At 38.0% G+C, this 23008-nt stretch overlaps 1 protein-coding gene across 1 annotated transcript in view; it reads right to left on the bottom strand.

The window, feature by feature from the left end:
* Positions 1–286: 286 nt before the first annotated feature.
* DHX15 (DEAH-box helicase 15) overlaps positions 287–23008 on the bottom strand; it is a 49394-nt gene continuing 26672 nt past the window's right edge. Inside the window, exons 6-14 of the mRNA XM_061470295.1 lie at positions 21487–21654; positions 17540–17626; positions 15235–15384; positions 14988–15096; positions 13675–13866; positions 10338–10460; positions 8107–8297; positions 2034–2203; positions 287–857 (exon numbers count right to left, since the gene is read on the bottom strand). Of these exons, the coding sequence (XP_061326279.1) occupies positions 740–857; positions 2034–2203; positions 8107–8297; positions 10338–10460; positions 13675–13866; positions 14988–15096; positions 15235–15384; positions 17540–17626; positions 21487–21654 (1308 nt within the window). The 3' untranslated portion in view covers positions 287–739. The remainder of the gene's footprint in view (positions 858–2033; positions 2204–8106; positions 8298–10337; positions 10461–13674; positions 13867–14987; positions 15097–15234; positions 15385–17539; positions 17627–21486; positions 21655–23008) is intronic.

A 23008-nucleotide genomic window follows, 5' to 3' on the forward strand; every position in this document is an offset into this window, starting at 1 on the left:
CCAAGAAAGATCTAGGGAGTATGTTGGAAGAAAACAGTCTCCAGAAACATCTGCACACATCTCATCTTTAAAAGAACTTCCTACATAACTTAAGCAGGTTTGCCAGGGATCAACACTGCATGCACTGTATCCAAGTCATCATAACCTGCTGCTGCAGTACCTGCACTTTCAACACTGAAATCCTTAACTACTGCCATGTCAGTAAAGCAGCAGTTCCATGGGGCACTACCTGGTTCCTCACCTTCTGATCAAAGCAACAGAAATACTGACATAGTGTGGCACCAAATTAGTATAAATAGACTTTATTGAAGTCAGTACCTTCGTACTGAGGCCAAAGATTGTGTCTACATAAGCACAAGTTGTAACATTTCACAACTTCTAAAAGGAATGTCAACAATTACAACGATCATGCATACCATGGTCGATAATCACATTTTTTAGAAGCATTTTCAACCATTTCTAAAGAAATGCTTGTAACATTGTTATATATAGAACTACTTTCAATAAACTGCAAAACATTGATTAGCTTTTCCAGTATGAGCTACAGTGTCAACACAAAAGGGAGGCATAAATGTTTAATTTATGAAATCAGAATGGAATATTTACTGTAAAGAAAAATTAAAAAGCTTTCAAATAAAGGCCATTATTGAACCAAAGTGAAGAGCACAACTTGAACTTTGTTTGAATCCTTTCGTCTCTTAAAGCTGTCCTCTGAGTAACTTCAGTTCAAAGCATAAATTCAGTACTGTGAGTATTCCTTGGACTGAAGTTTGGCAATGATGCGATCCAACTGTCTCTTTGCTTCGCACTGTGGAAAATTGCTCATGTCATAATATTGTGGGGCAATTTTCACCAGCCTGTCAAGAAAGCAAAAGTTTGTTACTAATACTTAAACTTTAAGATGCATCCTACAAAAACTCTGCAGCTGAGGGAAACAATTATCCTTCATTTTCAGCCCATCTGTGATGCTAAGATGAATGAAAGTTTCACGCACATTTACATCTCGGTCCCACCCTGTGCCAGCACCGGAGTCCAAGGCAAGAAAGCACGCACAAGCTTTCCTCCTCACAAGATGCTTTCCTCCTCACAAGAAGTGTGCACACACGTGTCCCTCACAGGCCTCACTGCTGTCTCAGTATGTGTCACAGCAGTCCCTGCAGTCAGAGCTGCTGCTTCATGTAGAAGCCCACAGGAAACAGAGCCTACCTCAAAACCAATTTGTGCACGAACACAAAGTTGAACCTTAACTGGCTGAAGCTTAAAAACACAATCAAAGCCATAGGACCCTGCCTTTAGGCTATGCAGCGCTTCTCAAGAAAAGGATTGCTGAGGAAGGATTCAAATCTTTTCCATTCAAATACTGCAGGCTGTATATGTGCTTATGAACTCCTTCTGCACAACAGCACGATCTCAACAACTGAAAAGCCTCATGTGTCTCCAAAGCTTGTAACTTGGCAGTTTAAGTACAACCTTAAAGACAAGACAATTCAGACCTTTGCTTGTCTGCAGAAGATCAGGCCTCTAACTTCCTCAATAGACACGCTATTGACAAATAAATATTAGGACAAGACAGGTTGTACCTCTTCCCTTCATGTTTTAAGAAAGCACTGAATCCTGCTCAGATCCTTCTGGAAAAATTTAAGACATCTATTGCAAAGAGAGGACCTCAATCCTGAGAACAGAGGCATCTAATGGTATCTCTTAAGTAAGCAAGTGGGTTCTAGGACATCTCCCCAAACCTAGCGCCTCCAAGCGGCTCCTTCCCAGGAGTACCACAGTCACTGGATTTAAGGCAAGCATTTCCCTGCGCACTGCACGGAGGTCAGTTTCACACACAGCTCCCACAAACAGCAACAAGTATCCACAAATAAAACCTTTAATCATCTGCAAGAGCTCAAGTCCACACCATCATTGTTCCTGTGACTGTTCTCTAGTATTAGCTTCAGGAGAAGTGAAAGGAATTGCCTCAATTTAAAAAAGAAAACCCAAGAGCTTTACAGCAGGTCATGACTGGTTTAAGACTTCTGGCTTACCATTCTGGCTTGATGTCTGTACATGTCCGGATGTAATTCTTTGTTGTAAGGACAAACTCATTGTAGAGCACCCATTCTGGTTTATGATCAAGAACAGTGGAGGGATGCAACTGCACCACCTGGTTGTCTTTCACTGTTAAGTAATGCCCCGTCCGTTCCAAATGTGCCACCTAGGGACAATGACATTCTTCCATTACCACAGGCAATTTTTAAGTGAAGTGATTTCAAGCCGACTCTCAAGTGTTCCATACACAACATACTATCCCAACTTTCAAATCTCATCTAAAGTTGGCACATTACTTGACCACTTCAACCATTCAGGCTTTTTTATAGACACAATCAAGATGCCAGATGTTTCTGCTAACTGCCATGGTAAGTGTATACTCTAATACACAATTCAAGCAACATACAAAAATAGTTACCACCTAAAGAGAAGAATCATTATTAGAACAACAGCAAAGCAAAGAGAATATCAAAAGGGAGTATCTATTGGACAGGTTTGCAACATCCCACAGAGTCAACCACGGTCCACTACAGACACCTGCTTCAAACATTTGATCACAGCAGCTACCATGGGACTGGAAATCCACAACACTGTACTTTCAAGTTCTTATTAGTGCAGTGTTTCAGCAGTAATTCTACTGATGAATATATTCTGCAAATCCTCTCGCAGTGGCCTGAAAAACGTCAGTCCAGTAGGAATGGGAAGTTTGGCATGTCAGAGGTAAGAGCAGCCTCGTTACAGCATGAGGTTCAGAGCTGGAAAATGTAGGTTCAGCAACACACTTCTGCTGTGACCTTGGTGAAAATCAATTAACCTCTTCTGACTAAGCTGCTTGCGCTATGAAAGGGAATAATGCCTCCCTCACTGAGATGCTCCGATACCTAGCTCATTAAGATTTGTGAGGAAGCAGACAGTTATCCTTAGAAGTATATCCTCGGTAAGAACAGTTAATCTAACAGAACAGGTAACCAGAATTAACCTTTTGATACTGGCAATTCAAGATGACCTCAGTACTTATTTCATTACATATATACACACACACACACACACACACACACCATAAAAACGATTAAGCAGGATGGACAATGGGTGAAAGATGTTGAAAGACATTTTTTATCAGGTCATGGTTAGCTGCTTTCCTTTAATGTTGGCTGTGTACTTCCTTGTTTTCCTAATTCCTTGCTGTATCTCACCTTTTTCTAGTAGATTAAAATCCCAAGTCTTCTAAAGCAATAGCTACCTCAAATTTTAAAGTCAGAGTATCTCCTTAGTAACACATTGAGTGTACTTCCCTTTTATATTTTATGCCATTAATATCCAGAACATGTTTTAGGAGCAGAACAAAGTATTTCAATGGTCTGCAAATTTTCACCCAAGATCTTAGCAATAACGCTGTTACCTTACTTGAAGTCCACAGAGTCAACAGAGGTTCTTTTCAAGGGAGATTAACAGCACTCTGTAACCATTTAGGCTTAATTTCATCCAATTCAACCCAACATTTGCAAAATTAAGTAGCAGTATAGCTGCAAACCAGACTAGAAGAGACATTCATCTGCCACAGAACAATTCATTTATTTAGGTTTCATTCTAGAAAACAGCTCGCTGTTAAATTTAACCCAACGCAATTTACCTTTAGCACCTCAGTCTCACTCACATGTATTAAGACAGCGAGGTCTTATTAACTAGTCTTCCCAAATACATATGATTACTATCATTATAAATGACAAAGAAAAAGAAAAGAGCTGTATTTCCTGTTTATTTTGTGTAATTCTGAACTAAGGAAAAAACATTCAGAACTAACTAAGCATACTCAAAGAAAAAGAAACGCTGCGGAGAAGTGCAGTTGGCTCTTAATTTCAAGGGAAGGACAGCGACTGGAATAACTCCAATTAAGAAAAATATGTTTCCTTGGAACACAGATATGAGGGATAAGTCTCTATTAAGTGGTTACACACTATTGTGACTTATTTATATCCCGAGCTAACACTGCGCTACAGCACTTATCCTATTTAGATTCCATAACGTGCTGTTGTGAGCACACGGATTGGTGAAGAGTTTCAGGCCCAGCAATGACAACAGCATCACGAAACACGCAGTGACGCTACGGCTGCACCGCAGGCCATGACGCTCCAGCGGTCAGCTACTGCATCCTCCTGCTCCCTCCTGGCCTGAGCTGTTCCTGCACAGCTGACTGAGTGCCAGCTCTGCCGCTTCTCCAAAGGGGTGAGTGGCTTGCCAGATCACAAAGCTACAAGAATTTAGGGCTCAGGTGAGCAGCAAGGTCGATGTAAGGGAATGAACAGGGACCCATGGGAGGCAGCATATGCACCTACACTCCTCTGAACTCCAGTGCCTGTAAACGAGCGATGGTTGGGGCAGATGTCCTCTAGAGGTCACTTCCAACCTCAACCAATCCTTTAGTGATGATTCTGTGATGTTTTTCAGAGCATAAAAAGCATGAGCTTCCACAGAAACCACAGCATTGTACAAACACACTCATTTTTCAATGAGCAGTGGTAGTAAGCAAAATACACACCTGAACCCTGCAATCATCAAGGAGTCCATCATGTGTTAGTACAACACATTTGTGAATTATTCTACCTGAATGAGCAATGGGGCTGTAAGTGGAGAGAAAAACTATTAACACTATTGACTACTATGAGGAGCTACACAAACAGAACTCTCAAAGGATCACAAAGAGCCAAGCCACCCAGGTTGCTCTGCAGACTAAAAAAAGCCACCTGCTGATCACTTAGAGACAATTACAAGGTTGTTATCAACATGACAAACCCTCATGGAAACAGTGGCCACCATAGGAAAACCTTTTAGTTCACGTTCTAACAGAGGCTTCAGGGATGTCACAATTTTATTAAGAATAGCACACCCTCCTCTGAAATTTTAAGCGTGCTCATGCTTATGTATTCTCCATCACATCACTGAACCTAGAGAGCCCAACCAGGGGTCTTTAATCAAACACTGCCAATCCAAATGCATTCAAAAGGGCAAAAGCAGGAAGAGTATTGTCAGATCCAACTTTTTTTTAGATTTAAGGCTACAGATTTTGGCAGGCTGGTCTTGACAGCTTAGAGAAATTATTGTATCTTGTCTGTCTTTTTGAAACAAGAATGGTAGCATGCACCAAAGGAGCATGGTCAATTGCTTGGATTTCTGCCTGCAGAGTAAAGCTCAAATGAATACCATTAACTGCACTGGTGACCACCTTCATGTCATGGCTTTATTACCTTTCTATTGTTGTAGGAGCCTGATTACATAAAGACTTCAAAATATACACCATTTTACACACATAATAGCACCAAAGACAGAACAACAGTAAGAATGAGATCATAAGAGGAGTGCTGACATCTAAATTCCTGTATAGCACCACATCACTGAAATTCATCCTAATGACCCTGATATATCCTGTGATTCCAAGCCATGTTTTCCAAAAAAGGTTCCATCCAGCCTTGATTTGAAGACACCACAGGACTTTGATCAATCTTTAAAATCTGACTTAAATTTCCAACTATATAGTCTTGTTCTGCCTTCAGTACTAGAGCAGAAATAAAACAACAAAAAGCTTAAGAAAACTGGCAATATCAAGCTCAAAAAAATCACTACAATGAAGACAGCCCATCTTTAAGGTACTCTGGCATTTGCTTGCTTTTTCCAATTCAATTGTAACAATTTCCTTCACTTACTTCCTGTTGTATAATTTTTGCTTAGCCTTTTCCACACGCTTATTTCAGCTACACGTGTGTTGACACTTTAGAAATTATAAGCTTAGTTTTCCTACTTGTGTTGAGTAAATAATCATCTACATCACTAGTTCGTGAGTTATTTTGCCAAATTACAGATGTGTTAGTTGTACGATATTCCAATCCCTCCCCTTTAAGGCAGGACATATCTAGCACTTAAGTACTGAGAAGATGGCATTTCTGTGGCATACTTTAAGTGAGCAGATTCTACAAATACCACTCCTGCTCTGTTTTACATATTTTACATATTCCGATACATGACACAGAAATAGTTACTGAAAAAAGTCAATAAACATTTTTCATAACAAAAACTAGAAGAAACCAGGGATGTAAGAATTCTGTAAGACACTCAACTTGTTGTTAGCACCTATCCTTCCAAAAGTTTTTCTGTATACAGAACTGTTGGTAATTTTAACTTATTTTACTGTTCCTTCTGCTTGTCTAAGGATTTACTGGAATTCAAGTTCGTATTTAAATATAAAGGGTAATGAGACGTGTCACCACCAGAAATTCCACGTTTATCAGTCACTGACACACAACTGAAGGCAAATTTACAGTACTCAACAACAATTACATAATTTGCACTATTTTAATAGTTAATACAGACCCTGACATCAACCAAACAATTTTTACAGTAAGATTTGGTGACTCTCTTTAAGACACAGAGGCTATTACCAAAGTATAAAACAATGCAGGCAATGAGAACTACTTCAGAACAAGGGCCGCTACTGGTTTTAACACTCCATTTAAAGCTTAAGAAGTTTGAAGAAACAAATTCTGTCATGTGCTGCCCATAGACTATGATATTTACAGGGCATGCACACACTTTGCAAGTGCTCAGACTTGGCACTCTACTCACACTCTGTACTAAGAGGACAAAGAACAAAGTATGAATTTCCTTACAGGGCTTTCTGAACATGGGCCCCCAAATGGCAGAGCCAGAATACCTGCTTAAAGAGAGTAGAATGTGCACACAGGCTGCATTTTTAAGTACTTCAACTGCTGGTAAACAACATCTCTTTTAAGTATATATATTTTAAGTTTTCTACTGAAAGCTATTCAAAACAACATGGAATTCATGAGAGAGTTCAGTCAAGGTCAAACAGGTAGCACACTATCATGGAGGTTAAACAGTCAAAGAAGAAAACAAAATAAAATGGACTCAAACAAATCAAAGGAGAAAAGAAACTGCTGAAATGGCTTCCACTCCAAATGCCTTCAATAGGTTTGCCATAGCTATTCCTTGATTCAGCCCCAAAAGACAATTTGGGTCAGAGGGCCATGGAAGCCAAGGAAACTTCTGGAAGGGATTCCATTTTCATCCATGTGAGCCTATATTTGTATGGTGAATAGAGTAGTATAGTCAGATCTTTACCTCCTGAGCAGTAGAGACTAAAGTGTCTTTGAAAAGATTTACAGTATTAAAGGTGTAGAGGGATTGTGTGCTAAGGCATCCCCAAGAAAGATGAAGAAAACAAGTGCTGAAAGCAAGGACTGAACACAGTGACTCCCATTAAAGTTTCTGTACTCCTGGATCTGCAAAAGCCAGCAAAGGGACTCTTTCTAGCCCCAGGGATAAACACTCAGCAGAAAAAAATCACAGCATTAGGGGACTATGACACCAAAACATTCCACCAAAAACCAAAGCAAACAAAAAAGGCAACACCAAACCAAAACACAAGAAACACCACACAAAGAAAAGCCACAGCCTGCATTCTAGCTTGGAGACATGCTGAACATGAAATGCAAAGCGACCAGGCAGCAGCAGTGAAGACTGGCTTCCATACGTCCTGGTTCAAGAGGCAAGTGAGTTACAGACAGCGTACATCTTGAGAGTACGGATCTGGTCCAGTACTTGTGACATATATTTTTAAAGTGAAATATAAATATGGAAAAGTATCGCAAAGAAAATACTCCCCTTCTACATATAATTAATATTTACATACAGCTACACTTCCCCTACTTGTATCAGACTACAAATAATTTTAAAACTACATTTCTGCAGTTAACTTGAAATGTTGTATGAAGTTCCTTCCCCAGTTACTGAGAAGTTGGTAGCCAATTCCTGATTAGTCATGCCAGAAACAGTATTTTGGTATGAGGAAGACTGCCTAAAGCTTCTCTACCAAGTAAGATTTGCCTAAAGAATGTACTACTGGAGCAAAAAACAAGTAATCCAACAAAGACTAAGGCAATAGAGTGAATCATATAATTTAATTAACATCCATAAAGTTTTGATAAATTCTAATAACCATCTTAACATTAAAAGCCACCTAAATACCAAGCTATGTTCCTCGCAAGGATGCATACATACCTGCATGAAATACCCAGTAACTAATGCCTTTCTTATGTTGATGTAATAGTCTCGGCTGGTAAAGTCTGTACTTCTACGAGGCAAATTAAATCTATCCATGATTCGTGACAGCTGTTGGCGTACATTGTCTGCAGACATCAGGGACCTGTAGTTAATGAAGTTGTCGTAACACCACTGAACCGACTCATGATCTGCAACATTAAAACACATGAATCAAAAATTAGTATTTCATCCAATTAGAGCAACTAAGTAAAACAGCAACTGATCAATCAGTCACATGAACCAGAAAAAAAAATATCCACAAGCTTTCATATATGACAAGAGTATTTAGTTTCTTAAGTCATTTTCTTGCATTATAGGTAACTTGCCCAAATTGTTTTCTAGTCAGGCAGCATGTGGTCAGGACAAAGTAGCTCCCTCACCACCACCACCCCCCCAACACAATATACATACAATCACTGATGTTTGGCTGAAACATCCCCACCAGTAAAGGTAAAAAAAAAAAAAAAAAAAAAAAAAAAATCACACCCCACAACTACAAAAATCATCTTCTCAATCGGCACTGTAAAATGTAACAGCTTCAGGAACACTGCACCATCTTTAACTGCAGCGTGCAATGGACACAAGATTGTACACAATTACACTGCATTTGAGAAAACAAACCCTCCTTAAACCCAAGTGCGTGTTTAACACCAAGAAACCCAATTCTCCCTACCAATTCTGTTGCTTTTGAAGTGACGCTCTTCTAAATTTTTTGTTACTTTACTAATCCAACAAAAACGGTGCTAACAAAACTTAAAGTATCTCCTGTACAGAGACTATTACTAACTTCCATTGAGAAGGTTTCACAATAAGAAATATGTTTAAGTTCTTTTTGTGCTTTATATTACAGAATATATTTAAAATTAAGTATGAATGCTTAAGTTCTTGTACACTAGCCAGCAGAATCACAGCTTAAGTACCACAGCATTTGTGCCATTTGAACTGTGCAAGTCAGATGATCTGTAACTGGTTTATACTGTTCTAGATATAAACAGTAGCAGCATTTCATCTTCTGATCCTGAACCCCAGAAATCCTACTCAATTTCACAGTGAAACTGAACAGAAGATTATTCCCCAGATAATTCCATCCCTCAGGAACCTGAGCATGAAACCAGTGGCTTCCAGAAATACCCCCCCGCCAAAACACATTCAAAGGATATACTAGATCCTGTTCACTAAAAAGCTAATAAAAACAAGCAAAAGGTGCCTCCAACTCCCAGTTGTTTAGTATTAGTTTTTCTCAGCTGTTGTTTCAAACAATTGTGAATACTTTTGTTTGACTTTTACTCTGAAAATAGATTTATTTAGGATTGCCACATAAAGTGGCAGATTATTTCAATGCAAAATTTCTAGATCAAAACTGCAGCAGAAAGAGACACCCAGTTGGGTTTCTTTTTACTCAGAAAAAAAAGACTGTTGCTTTTCTGTTGTCTACACATAAATGCAAATGGAGCACCCAAGTTAACCTGGTTGGCAGTTAAGAGTAATCTTTTTCCTTACCACCAGGATACGTCACTGTTAAAAAAGCATACCACTTATGTAGCCATTTTTCCTAGCTTTCCCTCTTCATTCCCATCTTTTTCAAGCTGCTAAAATATACTGCTGAGAAGTACCACATATTTTCCCTAAAATCCTTACACAAAAATGAGGAAAATGAAAAAAATTTATCATAGGGCTTTAAGATACTACTTGTTGATGCATCACCCATCTGCCCCACAATCTATCCCAAGGCCTTATTATAGAATTTCTAACTATATTAAAAAGGCTTTGGTTCTATTAGCATATTCTTCAATTGCACTGTATTTTCTGCTCTGCTCTCCCTGAAAATTAAGCAATTAAGCAGATTTTGGTATAATTAATGTCAGATAACAAACTTCCAATATTTCTTAATTATAGGCACATTTACTTCCTTCTGTCCAAGGTTACCCAGTGCTGATTTAGAAGCCTGGCTTGCCTCCACAGTCATCAGTTTATTACATTATTATCTTGGCTAGATTTTTTGGGTTTGCTTCCATCCCAAAGACAAGCAGCACTTAACTTTTACATACTCAAAACGAAAAAGTATTTAAGATCACAACAGAATGGCTTGGAAAACAAGCCCACACCTCTCATCTGTCCCTGGAACCCAGAACAAAAGCTGGCAGCACAAACTATTTTGAATAATTTTGCTAAAGCAGGTGCACACTTACTTTGTTTGAAAGCATGGTAGACATTCAGCAACGTCAAATGATCTCCATCTATGTGGGCAAACCTCATCTTGGCTTCATCCGCTGCTTTCTTTGCTTCCGTGGGGCGAACAAAACACTGTGGGACTAAACAAGGTTGGTATGGGCCCAACACAAACGCCCATATCGATGAGTCACGCATTCACAGATAGAGGAACAAGGCCTAGCTAGGTCAGTTCACAGAGCATAGGGCAGGGCAGGATGGCCTCCAACTGCATCTTGGACTGTTTACTACCATGATTTGGTACATCAACACCTAACCACATCTGTAAGACAAGAGGGTTTCAAAGCTACAGAGTACCTGATTATTTAAATAGAACTATATGTAGGCATCAAAATCTCTAGTCTGAAGGCCATCAAGGTTGTCTATGTATACTGGAAAGCTAAACAGATCTTGGCTCAAGACCCAGTGCTGATAGCTCTACCAGGAGTTAGTAGCCCATGTAACAAAATGCTTCAATTGCAACTGGTTTCTCAGAAAGCCTCTAAGGACAGAGTGAAGAAGATAGTTCTGAAACTGTACTGCACTAGTACAGTCTAAACAAACATGAGATTTACCACAGGTCTGCTACCAGACATAACACAGCAGTGAAGTCAAGCCCTCTTCCCCAGATGGTATTGTTATCAGCACTGGTATGCAGAAACATGTGAATGAATGCATTAATAAGTCTAAAGGTTGTGATGGTAGCGGTAGTGGTGGAAGGTTAAACTGTCCTCTGGCACTACTTGAAATAAAAACAAAACAAAACACCCCCGCAATGTGATGAGCTTTCTCCATCATTATATTCTTACGTAAGTGTGACTCAGTCTGACTTGAATCCAAAAAAACATGTTTTAACATTCCCTTTCCAAATACAGACCACCAGAGGCCACAAATAGTATTGCAGGCAGCTTAATTCATGGCCTGTCATTCTTACAGGTTTGTAATATCGATACTAATATTCAAGATGTAATTATGAGACCCTCACTTTAGAGATCTACAGAAGAAAACAAAATCAGTTTGGTTTTAAAGTAGATGTAATTCTTAAGAGGTTAATTTCAGTTAAATTAAGATGCTAAACATCCTCTATCCTTTTCCAGCTGCTTGGGACTACACCAGTCTCCTCAGAACTAAAGTCCACCAAATCTCCATAAGAACACCTTTTAGCACCTCATCTGGCGCTACCAGATGAGGATCTTTTTGTGGGTAGTTAGTTTTACTTTATTCTTAAATTCCTATTAAAAGCCCCCAAACACTACATTTCCGAAATATGCTAAGCTGAATACTGGATGGAACTTGAGGAAAACAGACACTGCAACACTGAATCACATGGTAACAAATCAAGACTAACACACCAAATAAAATGGAAATGCAGGTGGAAAATAAGCACCTTATATTTTGGGCCCTGCACTTGAAAGCAGAGAAAATATAAAGCGTATTTTAATTTCAAACTCAGACTAATAAAAGGAAATGCAAAATTATTCTGGCTTAACTCAGTGCTTTGAGTAACTAATAGCACTTTCTATTCCACAGCACCACACCACAACTCTTACAAAACAAAGTATGACCATTTAATCTGCCCATTTATTCAATCTATCCTCTGCTCTCTTCTGGTACCTAGTTTTTCCATACAGTCCAAACTATTAATACATGGATTGCTATTAGAGCCTGACAATCTTTATGGGGACTTAAGACACCATAAAATGCAGTTACGCCAATGGTTTAAAAAAGACAAAAAAAAAAAGTGGGTTTTGGTTGTTGAGGGTTTTTCTGTTTTGTTAAGAGCAGAGCTAGATTACAACCCATACATTACCCACCTTCAACCCTTCAAATCCTCCACACACACCCCTCCCCCCCCCCCAAAAAAATTAAAAAGGCCTTATTTATCATAGAATGGGAAGGGACCTTAAAGATCATCTCGGTCCAGCCCCTTCCACTAGACCAGGTTGCTCAAAGCCCCATCCAACCTGACCTTGAACACTGCCAGGGATGGGGCAGCCACAGCTTCTCTGGGCAACTTGTGCCAGTGCCTCTGCACCCCCACAGTAAAGAATTTTTTTCCTTCTATCTCATCTATGACATTTATTGTGCCTTAACAAAAACAAAAAAAAATATCATGGCCTGGGTAAAGGTAAATAGAAAAAGGACTAAGACAAATCAGTTTAAGATCACAGACAGAAATACTAGACTCACTGTTCTGTAGTGGCGGGGAAGAGGGAAAGGGAAGACAAAGACAGGCACCAACCTACCACCACCTCCGCAATTAAGCCTACCATTTAATTAAATAATTACGATGATTCTGCCCTGCCCATCTGCTCTGAGTCTGAACAATCATAACTCTGCAACAAACATTTTAGCTTGTGCTTAAAAACTTTCACATTCACATAGTGTAAGGCTAAACTGAAGCAACAGATTTTACATTTAGCCAAAACATATTTTTTAATCTACTCAACCAAGTTAAACATGTAAGCAGCACACCTGCACTGTGCAGAGCCTGCGAAAATTGCACACCCAAAAGGCGAAAGAGTAATTGTAAGAAATCCCCATTTTCATAACAGGCTAAATATTGCTGCTTGTCCTATGACAGCTAACTGTAAAATGAAGTTCAGTTTTACATAACTGGGAAATGAAATACCCTGCTTGCTTGATAACATTTCTCTCTCATCAAGCTCTCTCAAGCAGCAGCTCTGCTCTGATGCAGTGCTATTCACAGAAAGCAGCAGCAAAGTACAGCTGCACACATAAATTAATTCTTATAAATATACGTCCTCCCCAAAGTTTTTCTTCCCTATAAAATTAATAACTGTTCTTTAGCTTTACCCCTTAATGACTGAAAAAGTGTATCATAATTTCATGTACAGCCTTATGGTTTAATATAAATTACACTGTAATAGTTTTGGAAATACTGGGATTTATCAAAGTGCAGAAGAATGCACAATGCAAAAATAGATTTCACCACCTTAAAAACAGTGGTTGAGCTGACATTCCTGGTCCTGACTATGAGCCTGAAGAGAAATCTCTGTTCCACTAGCCTGATTTCCACCCCCCATCAACTTATATATGTATATACACATTTTTACCTGAAGTTGAGAGCAAACTGTTTGACCATTTTACGTATGTTGATTTAACATTAACATTCATTAGCTTCAAGATCTCTATGTAAGCCCATAATGGTTGATTAAACACCTGTATGGTTTTAAAAGACATTTCTAATTTTATTAGAAATATATGTGTATTATTTATGGTTTTGATGTGGCAAACTCAAATTTTTCCTAAACTGAAGATTTATGTTTTGTTTAGTATCTCTTTCTCTGCTATTACCTGACAACATGGCAGTAATAGATAGGACCTCATTAGAACAGTTGTAGTCACAACTTGCAATAACCATTTTAGCCAGTTGTGGGTCCAGTGGAAATTCAGCCATCATGGATCCCAACTCAGTCAAGTCTCCATCATCATTTAAAGCAGCCAGATAATTCAAAAGCTCTAAGGCTCTCATCAGAGTTTCAGGAGCTGAAAGAAAAAAATATTCAGGTAGGCACATTAATCAAACTGCTCTGAATACCTGAGTAAGTAAAAAGTGAGGAAGCATGGACTATTATAAGCCATCTTATTTTTCATTTTCCATTCAACTGACTTGCAAACATAAAATTGGTTTCAAAATGAGTTATATACATCCAGACATGGGTAGGTGGGTGCCACTTGTTTAGAAGAGCTCTTAACTGGATCAAAAGGTTTGAATATTTGAAGATTACTGCTTTTCAAAAATTCAGACAGCAGTGGAATTGTAAAATATTCACTATCACAGTAATATCACACCCTCCCGCCATGTACTGATGCACTTTCCCTTGTTCCATACGAAATAGATGGATACAGTCCTAAAATCTTATCCATGTCCATTTTAGATACCTATAGTCCTTCAAAAATCTAAGCCTGCATTCCTCAGTGAGTGTATATCACGCCCACAAAAAAAAAAAACAGAAGGAAAACCAAAATGCTTTCCTGCTAAGATACCATACATGCTGCACAGCATAAAGGATTTAACTGTTCCATACAGCTATTTAAAAGTGTACAGATTATAAATTATATTTTTATTTTATGGGGAAAAGCAACCAACTTTAATGTACTTAAATAGGGCTGATCTACATTTTTAATTATCAAAATAACCCAGGTAAAGAATGTATGAACATTTAACACTATTAAAAGGGAGACACACATTAACTTCATAGTTTGAGTAAAAACATGTATTCAGCTTTAAAAATACTAGCTGATTTTATTTACATACAATTGTTAACTGATGCACAATTAGAATGTGTAATCAGGGTTATAATCAAAAAACCTCATCAAATTATAGATTTTCTAATGCCCGTAATTTTGTCTTATCCTCTGCAGGTAAGGGATATTCAGTAGATTACTCCCTTCCATTTAAAACCATTATGCAGAAAGAAACATAAGCTGGTTTTGAAACACACATCACTACTTTAGGATAAACAAAAGACATTCCTTGCAGATTAAAAAGTGAAAAACAAACACCAAAATACGTTATATGACGTTGTTAAATATTCACCGAAGTAAGGATTTCACAAGTTAAAGTATAACAGTTACAGTAGGCAAGGTAAAACAGAAACAGATACCTGGAGGATCCATAAAATCAAAGTGCACCAAATCATCTATGCCAAGCTTCTTAAGCTGCAGTACTACAGATCCTAAGTTAGACCTCAAAATTTCAGGGTATGTGTTGTCCTGTGATAGGGAGAGGAAAAGAAAGAAAATTCAGAACACTTGTTATTTTAAACTACAAAAGCATTCACACTCTGATTTAGTTTGGTAGCAAGGCACTCGGCTACCTGTAATGATTAGGAGTTATATATGCATTCTTACCTGCATTTCAGTTTTGTAAGCCTTCTCTGTATACAGCCTGAAGCACTTGCCTGGCCTAGTACGACCAGCACGGCCAGCTCGCTGCTGAGCAGAAGCTTTACTAATTGCAGTCACCAAGAGAGACTCCACTCTGATCCGAGGATTGTACACCTGTTTGAAAGTGGAATCAGAACAGGAAAAAAGGGTGAAGAATGAACACTGCTCACAGATGAGACAACTATCTAAAAAAAATTAAGTGCTTTTAACTTATTTTCAAACAGCTTCTGACTAGGAAATCACAAGCTGTATGTATCTGAAAGGAGAAGAAAAAATTGGCTACAAGAGCCTCTGGATCAGTGACAAAGAGCTTCAAATACAACTGCCTCAAGAACAGCATTTACTTTTTGTTCATTTCTTAACAACTCCTGCCAGCCTTTTTGCCCTCCTTACATGTGTGTATTTTTAGATAAGATTTTTGTGGCAGAAGGAATGCGTCCAATTTGTTCTGAAGAATGCTAAACACACTCTTAATGCTCAAATAATTCCATGAGGAAAAATAAAAACTATCTTGATAAAAATTATAACGTTGAATAACCATGTTCTAGAGGTCAAGAAAAAATCTAACATTAAGGATGAATGCAACTGTAAAACTCAGACTGATGACAAAGCAAGGCTGTATTTCAAGGGTACTTGCAGACTGTCACAGTTCAAAAAATATGCTGGAATTTTCTGCAAAATTTCCATTGCAGTCATACATAAACAACAGCCTTGCCAGCGCAATAGGGCTCATGGAAAAGAATACACTCTACAAAAACAAAAGCAGTAGTCAGCTAGCAGTTTCCATTGAAGATGCTCTTTTGGCCATGTTTTAACACCCTCACGGTGGGAATAGGTATAAAATATACAAGTTCATTTCTTATTACAGAAGGTATTCTGTATAACTGTGTGCAGTTTTTGTGTCCTCAATGTAGTAAGGCCATGGAGCTGTTGGAGCGAGTCCAGAGGAGGGCCACAAGGACAGTAACAGGGCTGAAGCACCTCCCAGTATGAAGACAGGATGAGAAAGTTGGGTCTCTTCAGCCTGAAGAAGGCTGCAGGGAGACCTCATACCAGCCTTCCAGTATCTCCCCTCCCATGGCAGGGGGCTGGAACTAGATGATCTTAAGGTCCTTTCCAACCCAACCTATTCCATGATTCTATCCAAAGGAGGCCTACAAGGGTGATGGAAAGGAACTCTTCATCAGGGACTGCAGCAATAGGACAAGCAGTAATGGGTTAAAAATTAAACAGGGGAAGTTTAGATTGGATATAAGGAAGAAGTTCTTTACTGTGAGGGTGGTGAGGCACTGGAACAGCTTCCCCAGAGAAGTCGTAAATGCTCCCTCCCTGGCAGTGCTCAAGGCCAGGCTGGACAGAGCCTTGGGCAATGTGGTTTAGTGTGAGGTGTCCCTGCCCACGGCAGAGGGGTTGGAACTAGATGAACTTTAAGGTCCTTTCCAACCCAAAACATTCTATGATTTTTTCAGTATAAGAACTACTCATGAGGAAAAAAAAACAAAACCTCAGCCTAAATGGCAACTGAAGCTTGTGTATGAAGAGGCACTGGCTGTACTCACATTCTGCCGTATCTCTCAATTTGCTAAAGTTTAAAAGGCTGACAGTGTATGTGAATATTAAAGGAAAAGTGTAGGAAATCAAGTTATAACAACAGCTATAATTTGTGAACAAAGCTAAACTAATTTTATCCCTTGGTTACTGCACTGTCTGCAGGCAAACTACATCAGTTCCTCTGAACATCCCATGATGCTCCAAGCAGCACAAGCTCAATGACAGTCTTCAGGGCTACAACAGTACATGATAAATACTGACAAGAAACAATACTGCCCTAAGTATTACTTCTCTCTTTTCATTTTAGTGCTGGAGTTTTCTACGCTAACGCAACTGAAAAGAAGTTGTGGCTCCTAGCACCATTTTTATTTACTTTCATGCAATTTCTCGGTTTTACTTGAGCATTCTCAAACACAGACATATGGTACAAAACCACCCTCTCTAAAGAATCTAGGAAGTCCATATTCCAGTTTCAATATCCCTGTATTTAAGTTTATTTTCTTTAAATAAAATTCTTCTGCACAGCACAGGTTTGGATTGCTCTAGATAACTAAAGTTTGCAGACCAAGTGCAAACCTAGCATGAGTTAAAAACTGAACAAAACCCCAAACCAACCTAGGTTCAACTGGGAAAAACCCTATAGGTGTTAAAGAAAGGGAAGAGGAAACCAGATAACAGATTCTTACCTACTATAAAGAGGATATTAAACAATGCTTACCTTTTGTTTTGCAAACCCAGGATCGATCACAAACACAACACCATCTATTGTTAATGATGTCTCAGCAATATTAGTGGACACAACAACCTGCAAAGAATAGATTACTAAGGAAACAGCTTTGTCCTGAAGATAAAGAGCTCTGAACCTGTCTCACACCATGATTTTCAGCAAACTTTCCTTCACTTCATCAATAATGTGTGTTGGAATAGTGATTTTTGTAATTAAAACGTTTGCTCTTCTGTTTCTTTTTACCTTAAAATGAACACTGATCTCTGATACAAAATGACAAGTTACACAAATCCCTTTAACATCCTCTGTTAATCCTATCTTTTAGAATTTTCTTTAAAAGCCTAAACAGGAAAACATGTTAAAGAATATAAAATCAAAGGTTACACAACTGTACCACCACAGCGTGTTTTTTTACTTTGTTTGGAATAAAGCAGTTATCAACACATTCCATCTAAAATCCCAAGCAATATTATTTCATTTCAACTTTGGGTTTTTTTTTTTTAAATTAACAGATATTCAAACATACTTAAGGTTACATTCTAAAACTCCTATGAACTTTCTGAAGTCTTGCAAAAATTAAAAGTGATACGCAAGTTCTGAGGCTTGATTTGTTAACATTTAAATTCTGCGTCCAGAGATGCAGTGTCTATAGATATCACTGGCTTTCATTCCAATAGGGACCCCATTAAAATCACGATACCAGCCAAGTTTAACCAGCTGCTTCAGTAAAGACCCAAAAACCATTCAGCACTTCATGAATGCTACTTGCATTTCACCTCTTAATGCTCTTCAGAGCACTGTCATCATTGTTTTCAGTTTTGCAAATCAAACTTGAGACACCCCTACCAGTTAGTTCACAATAATGAAGAAGCCAGTGGCTGGACTACACTGACAATCCTGCTGATTTCTCTTCCTCCTCTCTCATCACTCTGCAAGCCTACATTTTGTTACTCACAGCTTGTCTCTTGCTTAAGTAGACTTCAGGTCTTAAGCTTGCCCAGATGCTACTATATACTGAAAGCAACACTTCAGTGGAAAAGAAAAATTGAAATTAAGCTGGAATTATGGTATTCCACCTACTTAGAACTCCCCAAACAAAAACTAAGTGCTGACACAAAAGCACAATATATTTCCATTAAAAAAATTTGCAAGAGACATATGTTGCATCTCCCATGTTGCAAGGCCAGTCAAGTCACATTCAGCTTGCTGCTAAGAATTTAACTTATATAAAAAGGCTCAGCTTTTTCCATATCTATTTATCTATACAACCACCCATATCCAGACTCTTCAAACACCAATTACTGAGCAGCATCAAAAGGTTTTAGGCCTTTTAGGCCTTTAAATCACCAGTTTCTTTTAGGACATTTCAGTATCAGTAACTCAATCCTATTAGTATGCTTTGTGTACAAAGGTCCAGCCATTTCACTTGTTCTTGAATCACAAAAAACTTTCCAGAGGTAGAAGGAAAAGCAGTTATTCATACAGCAATTGTCATATGTACAGTTCTTGACTGTTAATGTCACTGTACTTGAAAACCATAATTAACCAGTGAAAAAACACAAATGTTAAAAATAATTGAGGAAATTCTGCCACATCTTTCAAGCCCAAATCTAAGTATAAAGCCACCTGGAAATCATCAAATTAACACTATGTAAAATAATAAATTGTAGCTAATAAGGTTTTAAGTGCAGGTTTGCAATTACTGAAATGCTTATGTTAAAAATGTTTTGAGCATCAGATTAAAGTTCACTAGACCAAAGAGTTTGAGATTTAATAAAGTTACTTCAAATATTAAAATATATATAATACCTATACTGCATGTGTATTAACTAGTAATGATTAAGACCCCTGAAACAAACTAAAATGCAGCTTAAAAAGAAGGGCTAAGATAGGAAAGGGGAGTAGAAAAGCTCCTTGTTAAGTCATCTTCATCTTCCTCCACAGTATAAATACTCTGATTAGCCGTAACTAGTTAAAAGCATTTTTTAGCCCTATCATTACTTTTAAGTTTTCTTGCAATGATAACTGATCTTGCCTAGCACACCTAAAAGACGAAAGAAGTGCTAAAGTACCAAGCTGTATCAGAACTAGCTGTTACCATCACTACTACTGCAAGATGCCACACAACTTCCAGCATCCTTCTTTCACAAAGTTAAAGCTCAGGAGATACTGATTCAGCAAGCACTTCACTTTTTATGGCCATTAGAGCTTTGAAATTATTCAGACCTCCTGCTAGCTCGCTCTCTCCTCAGCAGTCCTAAAAAATTAGGTTCAACTCCTGCAAGAGACTGCAAAAGCAGATATTTTCTAAGACAGTGGAGGCACAGCAGCACATGGTCCTACTTTACATACCTCAATCACAAAGACAAATAAAACAACATTTAAACAAATTCACATGCTTTCACTCAGCGCTAATGTTTAAGAAGGTAAGAAACAGAACACAAAAGCCAGAATATTTCAGCCTCACAGTAGGCAAAGAGGAAAAGTGGTAACCCAAACACCAACACATACCACAAAACAATAAAAAAAATACAAAACAAAACCCCAAACACACACTCAAACAAATGAAATCCAATGATTTCATGGGTCTGAATTGTGTAACTGCTTATGTATTCTGTGCCTGCTTTTGCCTACAGTTAATACCATTCCAGCATGGCACTTTTTCTGGTGGTGAAATAGCTACACAGAGAGTCTTCTTCTTAAGACACTGGTACTGGCTTTGTCAGTTCAACACAATGAAAGTTACATACTGAATGTTATCTTCTTATCAGGAAAACCAGGAACTGCCTATTTTAAAGTGTGCAGTTTTAAACATGAATGAAAATGTAATGAAACGCACAGAGCTATCCCTTGTTCACCAATGAAAAGCAATTGCATTCATTTAAGTCATTTGCTAATACAATCTTCTCGCAGCATTAGTTTCATGACTTCAGACTGAATGCTTTCTGCAATCAACTTCAATAGGGAAAAGAATCATTCAGTAAATTTAAGTGATTTATTCTTCCAGAACTCTAGAAAGTTATCACTAGTATTCTACATGCACTGTACTGCACAAAAGCAAATAATCAAGGCAAACTCTGCATAGACTAATGCTGTTTCATACAGCATTAGTGCTGTTAAGGCTGTTTCATACAGCACCTAACCTGGGTAAGCTTTATTAAGAATCCTTTCAAATGTTCAGTTTTAGAGAAATAACCAGTTTCTAACCTTCTGATGTGACCATTCAAGAACCGAACTCAGTTTTATGAAGAGCATTCACTAGCTCCATGTCAAGTTTTTCAGTTTCTCAATCCATTTTGCACAGGGAAAGAACCTAAATTCCTTGCTTACTGCCACAGAAAACATCTGATTTCAGTGTACTTGTTTTAATTTGCACATTCTCATAAACCTTGAGACACAGACTAACCTGCCTGGTAACATCCCTTGAAGAGAGAGACCTGCAAGGTAATGTCCCTTGAAGAGAGAGTCCATTTTGTGCTGGGTGTTTGTTGTTTGTTTGTTTTTAAACAAAACACCACCACACTCCCAAAAAGCCACTCAAACAAAACAAAAAACCCAAAACAAAACTAGTCTCAATAATTCCTTGGGGAAAAAAAAAATCCCATCCCTTCATGTAATTGTCACATGGCTGTCAAGTTCAATACTGAACCTGATTTATCATATTTCTCCTAAGAAAGGTAAATAAATATCACTCCCAAATAGTTACTAGTTCATGCCTTAGAGGTGGAAGCCATAACACTGAATTGCACTGAGAAACAAACAAAATTTTAATGCAATGTTAAACTGGACATTTTAATATGGACTGTTGAGGCTTCATCAAAAAACACTTCTACTTGTTGCTGTGAAAATACATTTAAAACAGCTAAACCTCCTACGTAACTGCCCACACGAGTGTGAGTGGCTAATACTGAGAAGCATACTGAAACAGTACTATTTACCTTTCTTCCTATTGCTCCATTTTGTTTTTTTGGTGGGGGAGGTTCAAAAATCCTTTGCTGCTGCTGTGGAGGAAGGGTGGAATACAATGGAATGATTTTGATGTCACCAACTTCAGGGCCTAAATCATCGATTTCACGTTTTATCCTTTTGCAAGCTTCATCAATCTCCTGTAAACCAAAAACATGGGTTAGAGAACTCCATTAAAAAGGCAGCACATTTTTGGAGTGACTTAGGACAATTATCTGAATTCTACATCCAGAAGAACAATTACAGTAACTTCTACTTAAAAACATAAAACTTAATAAATCAATCAACGTGCTTTCTGCATTTTCAACTGAATTTCCACAATACTTTGGGATGCTTCAGCTTCTACACTCTAATGAGCACCCCAATTTGCATTCAACATCCTTTCTCTTTTATCCATGCTTCCTAATTAATTCTGTACAAATTGCACTAAAATAAAAATCTCTCACCCTGGAATATGAAACCACACTCGTGACCTTTTCAATTTCCACAATATGAAAAGAAATTGATGTGCAAGATATTTAAAATAAGCCAATTAAGCTTTAATGTCACGTAACACTAATGCAATTATATGGAAGATTTGCTTCATTGTACCTAATGAGAACAAACACCTTTACAGTATAAACATGGATGCGCAAAACTGAAACTCTCAATCCAGTGTTTCAGATCTTACTTCAAAACTAATCAAAATCCCATTTAAGCTTAAGTAAGCCAGTGAAATATTCTGAAGAGGAGAAAGATTCTTCATGCCTTTTTTCTTACTTCAGGATTTTCTACACTGTTTGCTAGCCTACCATACAAGAAAGTTCACCACAACTCACTTGTAACTCCCTTTCATGAGAAAACAGCTATATTTAAGTCAGCTAGGTGACCTGTAGTTATTACAACATTTAATGAAAATTGAAGTGAACAGAAACTTAGGTTAACGAATAGCATAATTCATTAACTTCAACTTTAAAATTACAACAGAGCCTCCACTGCTGTAACGAAAAGGTATGCTTACCAACTATTGATATTCCAGCTGAACCACTGATGCGAGAATGAAGTCATCATGACAAGAAGCAACAGTAGACAAAAGCAAAAGCCAACACACTCCAAGAGACTAGACCTCCCTTATCCCTTGTAACTCACCAGCCTGAATTTGCCCTTAAGCAGATACACAACAGGTTAATGTACAGGTTTGGTAAAAGCACTGCTTTAAACTGTAACTAGAAAAGCAAAAGCAGATTCCTTTTTAGAAACCTGAAACAAATCTAGGCTTTTTTCATTTATTCTTAAGAGACTTTTAAGTCTTCAGCACAACTGAATCGAGTATGTTTTAAAGAAGCACAGACAATGCAATACTCGTGCTCTGTACTGATCAGCACATATAATTAATATTAAGCATGGCAAAATGAAGGATCTTCCTTTTTGATGTCAAAAAGCCCAAGTAGTAAGCCTAATGCTTTCTGGCATTATCTTGCCAATTTGAATGAACTGCAGATATTTACAAGAACT

The sequence above is a fragment of the Pezoporus flaviventris genome, unplaced genomic scaffold (genome assembly GCF_033815535.1).
Source record: "Pezoporus flaviventris isolate CSIRO_AGI_PZ_B2104156 unplaced genomic scaffold, CSIRO_AGI_Pfla_v1 ptg000002l, whole genome shotgun sequence".
Classification (NCBI taxonomy): Eukaryota; Metazoa; Chordata; class Aves; order Psittaciformes; family Psittacidae; genus Pezoporus; species Pezoporus flaviventris.